The 13,702-nt window shown below is 41.7% G+C and overlaps 1 protein-coding gene across 1 annotated transcript; it reads left to right on the top strand.

Annotated features, from left to right (window-relative positions):
• Positions 1-287: 287 nt before the first annotated feature.
• ACAA2 (acetyl-CoA acyltransferase 2) lies at positions 288-12,281 on the top strand. The gene is made up of 10 exons (XM_072359525.1): positions 288-348; positions 2,837-3,003; positions 3,871-3,999; positions 5,021-5,137; positions 5,735-5,882; positions 7,017-7,192; positions 7,895-8,024; positions 10,045-10,115; positions 10,640-10,794; positions 11,645-12,281. The coding sequence occupies exons 1-10, from the start codon at positions 333-335 to the stop codon at positions 11,727-11,729; spliced, it is 1,194 nt and encodes a 397-aa protein (XP_072215626.1). The 5' UTR covers positions 288-332; the 3' UTR covers positions 11,730-12,281.
• Positions 12,282-13,702: the final 1,421 nt, after the last annotated feature.

Consider the following 13,702-nt stretch of genomic DNA (forward strand, 5'->3'; position numbering starts at 1 on the left):
AGCCGCCTGGAGATACCAAACACCCCGCAGGCCGCTCCGCCTGCGGCCTACTCCACTGCCGTTGCTAGGCAACGCACTGCCAGCCGCCGTTTCCCCACAGCTGATTCATCGCCAGACGCGGGTGGCCAGCCAGCGAGGAAGGAAAGAAATTAAGTCAGATTTAAATAAGTATGGAAACGAATAAATAAAATCAGATTTATAAGCGGCGCCTGTGCGTCGATCGATCGGTGCCTTCCTCTCTCGCAGCTTGGCGAATGTGCGGCGGGGCGGGGCGGGGCGGAGCCGAGGGGTGGGGCGGGAGGAGCAGGCGGCAGAGCGGAGCGGAGCGGGCCATGGCGCTGCTGAGAGGTGAGGGTTCTGCTGGTGCCGTTCGGCACTTTTCGGGTCTTCTCGGCGCCTTTCGGCCGCTTTCGGCTCTTGTCGGGCGGCTCCCCGCCGCCGGTGGGTCTCTGAGCTCGGCCTGGGCCGGGGGTTCCCGGTGTAGGCAGCCCGGGGTGCGCGGTTCGGGCCTGGCAGTGTCTTCCTTTGCCTCTGGTATCTACCCACTTGCAAGCATGCTGGCAGGGCTGTGGAATTAGGTGATCTTTGAGGTCCATCCCAAGCCATTCTATGGTTCTGTGATCCAGTTCAGGCAGTTGAGTGCTTAAAACCGCATGCAGGTGTTTTGTCAGTTGAGCTTTTGATACGGGGTCAGGGTGACCTCTGCTTTCCTGCCCCATGTGCGTGTGGTAATGTCTGCTTTCATGCAGTGTGTATCACCTCAGGGACAGCCGTAGTATTGTAGGGCAGTGCAAATTGAAGGGCACTTGGTAATTGCTGCTACAGGCCCAGGTCCTTCCTTACACAGGACTTGACTGCCTGTTGCTTCCTCCTGCAGTTCAGAAGCATCTGTAGGAGCTGTATCTCCCATCATCCAAAATCAGAGTAACTCCACTCCAAACCCTATTGCGATTGGTTGAATTTGACATAATTTGGCTGCTGGGTGAGGTTGTGGTTTCCTTCTTTCCTTGCTAGTTCGTCCTTGTTTTCTCCCTTTGCCTGGAATCAGTTTTGTGGAGCTGCCCCCTAGCAGCTGGGAGATCTGGGCAGTGGGGATGAAAGAGAGGTGTTGTAAAACAAGGGCTGAAGTGCAAAGTCCCCCAGCCCCGGTCTGTTTGTAGATCCATGCCGTGTGATTCAGCAGATAGTGCAGATACCCAACCTGCTGGTCAAAAGGAGAGAAAATTCTGCTGACTTGGTCAGGACCCCGTGCTGGCAGCAGCTGTGCAGGCACAGTTATGGAGGAGGTGGGCAGGAATCAGTGAAGTGGTGGACAAGAGGCACAGTCATGACCGTGCTGCTGTGAGAGCAGGCTTAGGAACATCAGCAGGCCTTTAAAACGAGGTTTGACTTATGATTAAAAGAGCGAAAAACGACAATGGATATAGCAGGCAGCCTCGTTTTGCTCCAGTGTGTGCATGTGAAGGGTAGATTTGTAGTGTTTGTTCCAAGCCCGCAGCACTGCCTTCGTTCCTTTTTGACATCTGAACATGCAGGGACTTCTTCAGAGATGCATATTTTAATGGCTACTCTTAAAAACCTGAAGAAGTGGGCTTTCTTTTTTTTAGGGTTGCTTTTGAGCCAAGTCGTTCTATGGTTCAATAATCATACTTATTCCTTGGTAAAAATAAATGCTGCGTCCTAAAGTTTTGGAATAGCCAGCTTATCAGTGCTTTAAGGGAGTAGCAGCAGTGTGCTTAGCAAAGGCTTATTTTTAAGATCTCCCCAGTACTGTAGAAATAAGCCCATGGGCAGCATCTAAGTGTGCGGGATTGTTTTGTTTTCCTATTTTTATGGTTTAAAAATCCATGTTGTTTTTCACATTGTCCTTGAAGCTGAAGTTCTTGCTTAGTCTGCACTGGGGTATTTCCCAAGTCATCTTCTGAGCATAACTATTGCAGTGCTAGGACTTGGCAGTGCAACAAAGCTGACCTTCAGCAGTTTGGAAAGTCCTTCCCTGTAAAGTATGCAGTCTGGGATCTGAATGTATGAGAGATGGAGGAGCACCCTCACCCTGACAACTGAGCGACAAAGGCAGTGGATGGGAAACTGTGGAAGCAATCAGAGCGATGTTCACCAGCAGATTAATAAGCAGATCTTTCCATTTGCAATTATTCTTCTATCTGCATCTTTCTCTCCTGCATTACTTAATATACCAGCGGGCGTTCTGTGGCAGCTGCAGGTGGGCGTGTGAGCTCTGTTGTTCAACTAGGGGAAAGTTCAGAGCCTGCTCCTGCTTGTGCTGGCACACAGCAGCTCCCTGCTGTGAGCAGGAGGTGTTCTGGCTGGAGCAGATCTTTGCCTGAGCTGAAATTCCCTCTGGGTCCCTCTGGTCAGGGCATTGACAACAACACAACAACATTATTTCACAGATGTGTCCACTGTGGGGTCTTACAGATATTTCTTTCCTGCCTGTATTACACTGTCATTAACATCTGGTGTAGTATGTCTGCTCCGTAGCCAAACTGTCTCCTTTTTCCAAACCTTTTCTTGGAAAAGGGATGCTCCTGGAGTCATCCCAGCTTTTCTTTCTGACATAATTCTGGCATACTTTCTCCACCTGAAGTATTGCTGTATCCTACATCACTTGTATTGAACTGCTTGGCTTCTTGCAAATTTAGGATGTTATTCAGTTGAGGGTAACATGCTTATTTTCTCCCTAGTACACTCTGCTTATATGTACAATTATTTTTAAGCATTCTTTGGTATCTCATATCTATCTGTTATCTCATAGAAAGAAACATAAGGCAGACCAACCCTGCTCTGTCCAGCTGCATAATTCTTGTTTCTCTTGCAGGTGTATTCATTGTCGCAGCAAAGCGGACTCCTTTTGGCACCTATGGAGGGCTGCTGAAGAACTTGTCAGCCACTGATCTGACAGAGCATGCTGCTCGGGCTGCGCTGGCTGCTGGCAAGGTCCCCCCTGAGATCATTGACAGTGTAATCGTTGGCAATGTCATACAGGTTGGTAGCATGGAAATTTTGCTGGTGGGTGAATATTTCAGTCATCTCCTTCACTGTGGCCCTATAGATAGTTACCTCTGCTTTGCAGCCAAGAATAAACCAGGGGGTGGAGATGGAATGGGCGAGTAGCATTCATAGTGTAGTGTTTCTTGTTCATGTCTAAGGGACATACTCTGCATGATATGGGACATTGTTGGGAGCAAGGCTTAGCTTGCTTTTTTTAGGACCACAGATATAGTTTTAAGTAGGAGAGGCTGATCTCTGCAACCATACAGATTAACTTAGTGGCTTGCTGCTAATCTCCTGCATGTTTTTCCTGTTTCCATGCCTTGAGCTGGTATGAAATCTTGTTAGAACAGGCCAGCGTGCAATCAGAGCATCACACTTAAAACAGTTCACAGTCAGTGACTGCAAAGCAGCAGTTGTATCTCTGTGTTTTTCATATTTGAGTTTTTTTTTTTTCCCCTGTCAATCTGAGCAGTTCTAATTTGTCTTGAAGCAACTGCTGCTTCCTGGTCAGAATCTGGTCTTACGTCGGTCTTTTGTGTGTATGCTTGAAAATAAGAAAGAAGAGAAAAACACAAGACATTTGAAGCTGGTGACTTCAGAGTCTTAATGTCTGTAGCACCATTTTTGTCATGGTGTTTCACTCTTATGTCACAGCCTTTTCATGTTCACACATTAGTCCTTTTTGATCATATCAGTTTATTTTTTTGAGGTGAGTCAGAACTCTTCTTACAACTAGAAGGATTTCTGTTGAATATCCACCTGTCTTCTACCAGTAATTTTACTGCAATGTTTTGACTTTTGATCAAACCTCTTACTTTCAAAAAGAATAATACAACCTGCTGTTTGTTCTGCCTGCAGAGCGCTCCAGATGCTATTTACATTGCAAGACACGTTGGTTTACGTTTGGGAGTCCCTATCCCAGTTCCAGCCCTCACTGTCAACAGACTCTGTGGCTCTGGTTTCCAGTCCATTGCTAATGGATGCCAGGTAATAAGCTCTTTTTTGTCTGTATTTCTGTATTAGTTGTAACTTTTATCATGTCTGTAACGTGAGGTGTGTAGAAGCACATACTGTATGTTTGAGTCTTTTCTAGCTACCACTGGCTTACCACTTTAGAGGCTTCACCTTGTATGTGCACAGTTATGTGTAAGAGTTCAGCCTCCACAGTGCCATTTTTGATGGCTGGCTTTAAAAATCATAATTGTAGCTATTTTGAGTTCACTGTAAGGAATGCAACAAGTGTTAGCCAGTGAGATAGAATTCAGCTGTGCAGTGGTTGTGTTCTGTGATCCTGTTGGCATGAGTTAAAATTACTGGGCGTCAGAACCACAGATGAGGACTTTTATCTTTTGCCCATTGTTTATATTCCCAACTAGTTAGCTGTGTAAGCAGCAATCTGTGCTTTTCAAGTGTTTCTTCCTTCAAAGACTCAAACTCTTTCATGGGTACAATAATTTATAGCAACTAGGTGAATCACTTGAAGAATTTTTTAGTGGTCAGGTAGTCTGTTTGCAGTTTAGGACTTTCAGGCTCTGCAGTCTGTAGCAGTGATGAATTAGTGTGTGGTTGGGGTTTCTTTTGACAATTTACTTGGACGGTGTTTTCTAAAACTTCTTTTTTTTTTGAAGTTGCTTTGGTTTTGTGGCAGGGATATTTAAAACCAAGCCAAAACAAATCCACATGCTCAAACATCTGTTAGCCTAACCATACCACCATGGAGATGCCATCAGGTTCTCAGTCCTGTCATGTAGGTGAACCCAAATTCTCTTCCCCTCTGCTGGTATGTCTGTTCCTCACTGATGGGTGAAGGGAGGAGTGTGAAGACAGAGCCAGACCCCAATCCTTATGGAATGGTAAACCTTTTGTAAATATATCAAGCAGGAGTTCATTCTGTGTGTGGCTTCATAGATGGCAATGTATTTTTGTGAAACAGTTGTTACTACCTTACAAAAGCAGTGTTACATCCTAGGTCTTTTGGTTTATTGGTCTTTGTTCTTGTTGTTAACAGGAAATTTGCCTTAATGACTCAGAAGTGGTTCTGTGTGGTGGAGCTGAAAACATGAGCCAGGCGCCTTATGCAGTTCGAAACATCCGATTTGGAACCAGGCTAGGAGCAGAACTCAAGGTCTGATACTTTCTAACAATTTCTGTTCTGTAAATAAAGTTGTGTTTATGGAGGAACACATGCGGTTCCTGTGCAGCCATATAGGCACTACACTCTTGCTCTTGGAAGTGAATTTGTTGGAGATTACATCTAGATTTAGATGTTCAAAAGACATATCCAGTATTCAAACATCACCAAAATAGTAGGTTCATGTAATTATTAAAAATGCCAATTTTCTCCCATTTCTAAAACAATGCTTGAATTCCTTTACCAAGATAAGCGTGTTAGTAAACTCCTAGAGCCAAAATGTAATTCATTTGGTGCATCCCATCAAAGTACTGCCTACAACATAAAGGCTTCTCCCATGCATCTCAGGGCCATGTGTGAGTGGAAAGAACCACTCTAGGACCTGGTATAAACTGAAATAGCAGATGAGAACTTACATACTGCTTTGTGGTGTCTTTGTTCTAATTTATGTAAAATATCTGTAGGTGACTTGGGATAACTTTATAAGGTGACGGTAGTTCCCAAAAGGCTGGTGGAATAATTAGAAATTAATAATAATAAATGTTAATATTGCTCTACTTTAACATGTTCTTTAAATAACGTCCCTTGCAGTTGGAAGACACGCTGTGGGAAGGTCTAACTGACACGCATGTTAAAATTCCAATGGCAATTACAGCTGAAAATCTGGCTGCAAAACACAGCATCACACGAGAGGACTGTGACCGATACGCACTGAAAACACAACAGAGATGCAAAGCTGGTTAGTAAATGTAGGAATTGAAGTATTTTACTTGAGACCAGCTTCAAATCTTGATTTTTAGCAGTAATTCTTTTTCTTTTTTTTTAATTTTATGTAGCTCATGCACATTAGCATCATTTGTCTTTTGATTTGAAGAGGCTAACTCATGCTGTACATTGCTGTGTGATAGAGTGCACTCCAGCAGGGTTGATTTGGAATAGACTGAACAGTTAGGGCAAACAGAATCTGAGGATGTATCTGAGGAGGGAATATTTGTTCAGAACCTGCATTTAAGCTGTTTGCTGGACACTTTAAATGGCCAAGGCCATAATTCAGAGGTGTTGCGTTATTGCAGTTGATTGTTAGTGTAACAGATTGTAGGGTAAAGGAAAGTAGGATGTGCAGTGATCCTCTTGTATTACTACATACATTGCAACCCATAAGAAGGAAAGATCTAAGCATACTTTTAGATTCTAATAATGTTGATTTTTAACAGCTGCAACTCTTGAAAGTAGACTTAATACTTTTTTAATGGGAGTAGAAGTGCTGTTTTTATCCCTCCCTCCTGTTCTAAATGAATTCCTGGAGCCTCCACTACAAATTGTGCCACTGAAGAGACTTTTGCTTCTTTCATGTTTTATGTATGACTCCAGCTTGCTGATTTTAGTTCTATTTGTGCATTTGCATTAAAGAGACAGTTCATGGCTACTCTGAAAAGAAAAGCATCTGTTAAACTTGTTGAAAAATGCCAGAGGTATCCAAACAACATAAAACATGACAGTTTCTGAGAGTTGGAGCTTCTTGGCACTCTGATAAGCTTGAGAGATGCAGAATGAAGCAACAATACACGAGTGTATAGAGAAAATCTAGTGGTTTAAGAAGGGAGAGAAGTGTAGTTATTTAAACTTGAAATAGCACGTTCTTTGGAGAAGTTTTGGAATGTGTTTGTATAGTCTTTGTGTTCTAAAAACTAAACAGTAAACCCCCAGATGGCTTATTTCATCAAAATGAAGCATAAACAGCACGGTCTCTAAAGTTGTAGCTAAAACAGATCAAAAGTTGTGTGCATATGGAAATGGGATTATGGGTCATGCAGGACAGTCATCTCCTGCTATTTTTGTAAGAGACCTTTTATTTTTCTTTTTGTGGTTTCAGCTCAAGATGCTGGTCACTTTAATGCTGAGATGGCACCAATTGAAGTGAAAACAAAAAAAGGGAAAGAAAGCATGCAAAAGGATGAGCACCCAAAACCCCAGACCACTCTGGAACAGCTGGCAAAACTCCCACCTGTCTTTAAAAAGGATGGGACAGTCACTGCTGGGAATGCTTCAGTGAGTACGTCACTGCCTTGGATTATGATGGTGTCACCTTCAGTGCTCTCCTAATTTGTTGTCCCTGTATTATCATAAATCGGGCATGCTGCTGCTCGTCTTTGTAGCACAGTTAGTATCCTCTGGAGTCCAAACCACGTTATACTTTTGCTCAGAGCAGACTGAGAGCTTAGCATCATGTCATTAGGGACAGTTTCTCTTCCAGTCATTATCTTAATTAATTGATTAATGTTTTTTAGGCCAGAATGATGATTGTAGTAATCATATAATCCAAAATTCCTGCCTAAAATAGATTGTAACCACAGTATGAGTGTCTGTAATGTATCTTCTACGATTCATTGTGCATCCATTATCTAATATTAACAGGGCCCCTGCAAATATACAGAATTATGCTTCCAATGTAAGGGAGATTTAAGTGGAAAAAAAATTATTTTACTTTTCTGAAACATTAAAATTAATCATCTGTTCATCTCTCTGACTTTCATAGAACACAGGAAAGTGAAAAATTACTGTCTGTTTTGAATAAACACCAATACAGCAGCTTATTACATTTTAACAACAGTGTCATGGACTCAGGTTTTTTTGAGGCACATTTTTAGTTTAAAATTTGATTTTTATTTTGATTTTTTTAATATATATTTTTAAAATTTTTGTTTGTTTGTACTCTCTCCACTAAGAGTATTTTTCTCTCTTTGTTACAAGGGGGTGTGTGATGGAGCTGGTGCAGTCATCATTGCCAGCGAATCAGCACTTAAAAAGCACAGCCTCACTCCTCTGGCAAGAATAGTTGCCTACCACTCATCTGGCTGTGACCCTTCCATAATGGGCATTGGTAAGTTGCAAGAAAACACATTTTCTTTCATACCATTAAGCAGAGTTAAGCTTTTCTTCTGTTGGGCATTTTAGGGAGTACGTGCAGTGCCTGACCTACAGTCTTAGCATTGAACCACAGTTCCTGCACCACTTTCCCCCATTTTTATTATATTTGTTAGTAAGTCAAGAAAATAGGTATGCTCTCATTTAAAACAAACAAAAAACAGACAGATTTTCTCCTGAAATTTGCCATAGATTCCCGTTATTGTTTAATTATGAGTTGTTTTGCTGAAGGAGAACTGGCTCTGTCTATCCCTTAAGTTGAGACTAGGTTCCAATATTAGATGATGGTTTTTCCTAGTCTCATATCTTAAGTTTTCTAATCAAGTAAGTTGTTAATGCAAACAAGCCTTCAAAGCTGATCCAGACACACCAGGATTTTTCCCTTCTCTTGAGTTTGCAGACAGCATTGTACCCCAGCATTACTTTTCCTTTCTGCTGTTTTCTTCAGAGAAGTCATTGTTGACTGGTTTCATGTGTCAGTACAAATGCAAATGAAGCATTGTCAGATTTGCTTTCTTGCTCAGGCTATCTGACTAAGCCAACCTTCAAAGCAAATGCAGAGGGAGGGTTTCATTCGCTAGGCTTCATGGTATCATTGTGCTTTGTAAACCAGACCATTGTTTGCAAGTCAGGCAACTCTTTTAGCCTGTTTAAAAACTTCATAAATCATACGGAGGAACAGCGTTTTCAGTCCTTAACTCCACAGCAACTGTGAAAAAAAAACAGATGAGATTCATAGACATGACAGCAACAGATCAGAGAACAGAGAAGCTCAGACGGAGCAACTACCCTTTCACATACTGATAGTGTTGGGCAGACAATGTGTAAGTGATAGAATGCATTATTTAGAAAAGAGGCTGGGGAGGGAAGTGCCCTTGGCCATCAATGATGGTCTCTGTATTGTCCACCGGAGACCTTCCCATTACTCTCACACATAACGAGCATACTAAAATCAGTCTATAAGAGAAACATTTAGGCTCTGGTATTAAGGCTAAGCCATTCTAATGATCCACTGAGCTTTGACCTGAGCCCTTTCTTCTTTTAATGTTTTCGTCTCTTGGCTCATTTGCTCATTTTTATGTTTTTTATTCTTTGAGCTGTGTTGTCAGCATCATTTCCTGGTAGGGAGGTGCTTAAGTCATGTTTTATGATCATTCTTCTTCATCTAGCCATCAGCTCCCATCTAATATTGTCATCTTTGACCCCCAGGCACATGTCTAAACAGCCCTTTCAAATTCTCTTTGAATATCTGTTTCCTTAGGTAGCTGTGCTTTGAGATGAGCCTCACCTACTGAGTTATATTGTGTTGTAGCTTTCTTCTAGAGACAATTTTATTAACAAATTCTGTGATATTATCCAAAAAAGTCCTATTTGTTTCTGTTCTTCAGTTGGCTGTTACAGTCTGGGTCTTAGGCAATGTTTTGTTATGTGGTGTTTTTTATTTTATTTTAATTAAAAAAAAAATATTTTTAAAGTAGAAGTTTTATAGTTTTATCAATGACATGGAAATATCAGTACCTATAAGTAAACACGTGACCACCAGACCCCTAAACACCTGCCTTTTTCTTTTTGTATATAACTGGAGGCTGCAAGTGGTGAGGAAAGAATAAGCTGAAGCTGAGAGAACTGGAGAGGAGGAGTTGCCTCCAAATATTCTTGAGGTCTTTTTTGTCTAGCATCTGTCTTGACTTGAAACCTATGTGTGTGTGTTTGCCATTGTAGCTATTCAGCAGTAATGGCACTCCTTACTTTCCTCAGCAGTTTGTAGATGAGGCTGCCAAATAGTTTTTAGATTTTTGGAGTTCTTTTGCCCCAGTAATAGAGCAGCTGAGTGACGTACCCACAGTTCACTGCCTTCTCAGGGGCTTATGGGAGGCAATCTGATGAAGCTTTATGAAGGTATGGTACATATAGCATGTTTGTAAGGCTTTATTTATTTTTCATTTAACTAACAATGCATACCATTTTCCAAATAGGCCCCGTTCCTGCAATTACTGAGGTTCTGAAGAAGGCAGGACTGACTTTGAAGGACATGGATTTGGTAGAGGTAAGAGTCTCTAATATGGACAGTGGGTTTTTAGAAGGAACACAACACTCATTGTGTTTCTAGTTACCACAATGTAGGTGTTTATGCATACCTGCAAGCCCACCTGTTCTTGCTTGCCTGTCTGACCTTTGTCCAGCTTGTTTCAGCCACATGGTTGCATGGTCATAACAAAAGTTTCAGACATGTGGAGACCGAAAATGTCGTGATAGCATTCTGTAAGAAAAAAGCCACAACATGAAGTTGTTCTGTTGGCTGTATGTCATAAACACATGCATCAGAACTCTTTTATTTTTAATAAAGTATAATACATATTTGCTGTGTGTCAAGTCTGCCAGAAGGATGCGAGTTTGTTTTGTTGACGTGATTGTTTATATGTTATCTGAATACATGTCATAACAAGTGTTTAATATTTTTCTCAGAATGGCTTGGAAAAGTGCATCTCATTTAATCTCGTGTGCACATGCTGCTAAAGCGTTTTGTAGGGAGTCAGTGTGAGCAGTTGTCTCATTTCTCCCATGTTTCAGGTGAATGAGGCATTTGCACCTCAGTATCTGGCTGTTGAAAAAGTGTTGGGCCTGGACCCTGAAAAAACCAATGTCAATGGGGGAGCCATTGCTGTGGGTCACCCCTTGGGCGCTTCAGGGTCACGGATCACAGCTCATCTGGTTCATGAATTAAGGTACGTTTGTGACTTATAGCTGCTGGTAGTGAATAAAGCACTGCTGTATTTACACCTACACCTACAAAGGGGTTTTAACACATACACTGTGTGGCTAAAAATCTTCCAGTCCGCTGAGTTTGTAATCACCTTCCTCCTTTAGACCATTTTCAGAAATTTTGATTGTTTTTGCTTTCTTGGTATGCTTAGCACAATTTTAGTCTAAATTTTCCCATTTTATTCTTTCCCTTTTTCCCCCTTCCATTATCTTCAGAGCATCTCTGGGCAGCCTGGTCTGGTGGTTGGCAACCCTGCACGTGGCAGGGGTGTGGAAACTAGATGGTCACTGTGGTCCTTTTCAACCCAGGCCATTCTATGATTCACTAATTCAGTCTGTGAATATTTTGCTGGTGCTTACAACGCTTGCAATACAAGAGCTCAGCCATAAAGCTTCAATTTGCATCTTGCAAAAAAAAAAGAAAAAGTTTGCTTGTGGCTGTAGAAAAAGCAGCTTTTAAAAACTTCCACAGTAGTAAAATTTTACTTGAATTATGCCATTTTTAATATGAGTTAAAGCAGTAATTATACCTTATGGCATTCCTTGCCATTTGGTACGTCTATCAACAATATGAAGTACCATCTTTTAGAAGGTCCAAGACCTAGAACTTTGTTTTTTCTACAGAAATACTTCAGCAGCAGTGGAGGCTTTGTGATATTCTCCTAGAAAAAGAAGAACATTCACATTCCAAAGGCCCATCATTAGTGGTACCTTTTGAAATGCTGATAGCTAGTTTCTGTTTATAAAATCAGGACCACTGCTGCTACGGATTTATGAATACAAGTCATTCTCACTGTTACTTTTTCGGTACAGGCGTCGTGGTGGGAAATATGCCGTTGGGTCAGCTTGCATTGGAGGTGGACAAGGTATTGCTCTTCTCATCGAGAACACAGCTTGAGAGGTTCTGGAGCTGGCAATTTTGCCTGAATTTCCAGATCTCTGAAAAACTTTGGTGTTTATGATGGTAAATCATCACCGAGTCCCTTCACATAGTACCATTCCTGCAAAGTAAAGGAATGTCTGAGAGGTCTGTATTCTAACCAAGAAGATTCAGTAATGTCTAATACCAATATAATTTCACACTGATTTAGTGTTTTCTAAAAGCCTCTTTTCAATCAAGTTTAATGTGTTGCTGTAGGCAAAATTCTTATCATTTCCTGAGGAAATTGCCTGTCAAACTTTCACCAAATCTGCCTTAAGTAGCAGTGCAGCTTTCTCAGCAAGTACTGCTTCAGCTTGTCTAGCTTTGGCTGCTGTCTGGCACAGGTGCCTCTTTTATCATCAGGAAGTGTGAAAATGTCATGGGAGACCATCTGAAGTACGTATTAATTGGGGATTGATGGCTCCGAATTGTACTCTGCTATTTTGTAAGGAAAAAGAAAACTAGAAGTTGAGATTTTTGTTTGTTTGTTTGTTTTTGTGCCTCTCGAGATCAATAAATTGAACAGATAAAAAGAACTTCCTGTTTGTTTCTTATAGAAGTAAACCACTGTGAGAGTTGTGACTCTTGGTACATCACTATTTATTATTGGTAATGCTACTTTTCCTGGCTGCAGTCACTGGCACTTTCTGAGCCCTTTTAGAAAGCTCTAGCAAATCTGCCAGCCTTCCATGAAGATGATGCTACATCTAGCAGTGATGTTAGATGTTACCATGTACCTACTGCAGCTCGTTTCGTAACTTCCTCTGATAGTATCACATAGCTCATCTCTTGAGCAACCTCACGTGAGGCTGTTGCCAACTCGTCTGAGAATTCCACATTTGAGCAACTTCCCTTGGCTCTCACAGGCAGCAGAGTTCAGGTGGTGAATTATGTTGGATACATTTGTTTGAAGTGAGGTTGCTGAATGTAGTCTCTGAGCTCCTCTAGGATCACTTTGCAGTGGAGCCATTAGCAGCTTGCTCAGATAGAATCACAGAATAGAGTCATTGAGGTGGGAAATGATCAAGATCATCTAGTCCAACCACCAATCCAGCAGTGTAGATGTCCACGCTGGATGCACACAGTGAGTTGGGCAGATCCCTGGTCAGAGACAGAATGTGCTTCTTTGTATTGTCTTCTGTGCTACATAGGCAAAAATAGTAGCAAAGATTTCAGTCTTCAGTTTCTTTCATCCTCAGCCTACTGTTAAATTTTTGCTTATCTGTGAATCCTAACTGCCCTGGGCTGTGCTGATTGTGAAAGAAGGGAGGCCATTCAAAACCAGAATGTCTAGATTAGCAAGAAGTTCAGGTCAAGGCAACTTGTTAGAATGGATGGATAACTGTTGAAATATGCTTACTGCAATTCCTAGCATTTCCTATGGGTTTGGTGTCCTTAATGACAATAGTGCCATTTATTTGGACTAAAAACCTAGCTGCTGTAAGGCAGGAAGCCAGTCTCTTTTTTTCCCCCTTTCTACTGTATTTCAGTAAGTTAGGGTTACCGGGGTTTCATTATTCAAGGTTTAGTTGCCACGTAGATTTTATAAATCAGGATTCATGGCTCCTTCCACAGTAATTAATTTTTCCTACCTTTCTGACTGCGGATTATAACTGAACTCTTATTTTTCAGGGATCCGGCCAGTTTTTCCAAGGTTTCTTTCCTGTGTAGTACCAGTTGCTTCAGAGTTCATTCTGTAGACAGAGCCTCCATCCAGGCTGGATGGGGCTGTAAGCAACCTGATGAGGTGGGAGGTGTCCCTGCCTATAGCACAGGGATTGGTCTTAAAGGTCTTTTCCAACCCAAACCATTCTATGATTCTACGATTCTGTGTAGTAAAGAATAATCCCCTTCACACGCTTTATTTTGCACATAAAGTCTCATTCCCATCTTCTATCACTCAGGCATTTTAAATCCATGTGTTTTCTTGCTGGGAGAGTTGCACTTGC

The sequence above is a fragment of the Excalfactoria chinensis genome, chromosome Z (genome assembly GCF_039878825.1).
Source record: "Excalfactoria chinensis isolate bCotChi1 chromosome Z, bCotChi1.hap2, whole genome shotgun sequence".
NCBI lineage: Eukaryota > Metazoa > Chordata > Aves > Galliformes > Phasianidae > Excalfactoria > Excalfactoria chinensis.

Coding starts and splice junctions, on each gene's coding strand:
- ACAA2 (XM_072359525.1), top strand. Junction 5,883..7,016: donor ACAACAGAGATGCAAAGCTG/GTTAGTAAATGT, acceptor TTGTGGTTTCAG/CTCAAGATGCTGGTCACTTT. Junction 8,025..10,044: donor CCCTTCCATAATGGGCATTG/GTAAGTTGCAAG, acceptor TTTTCCAAATAG/GCCCCGTTCCTGCAATTACT.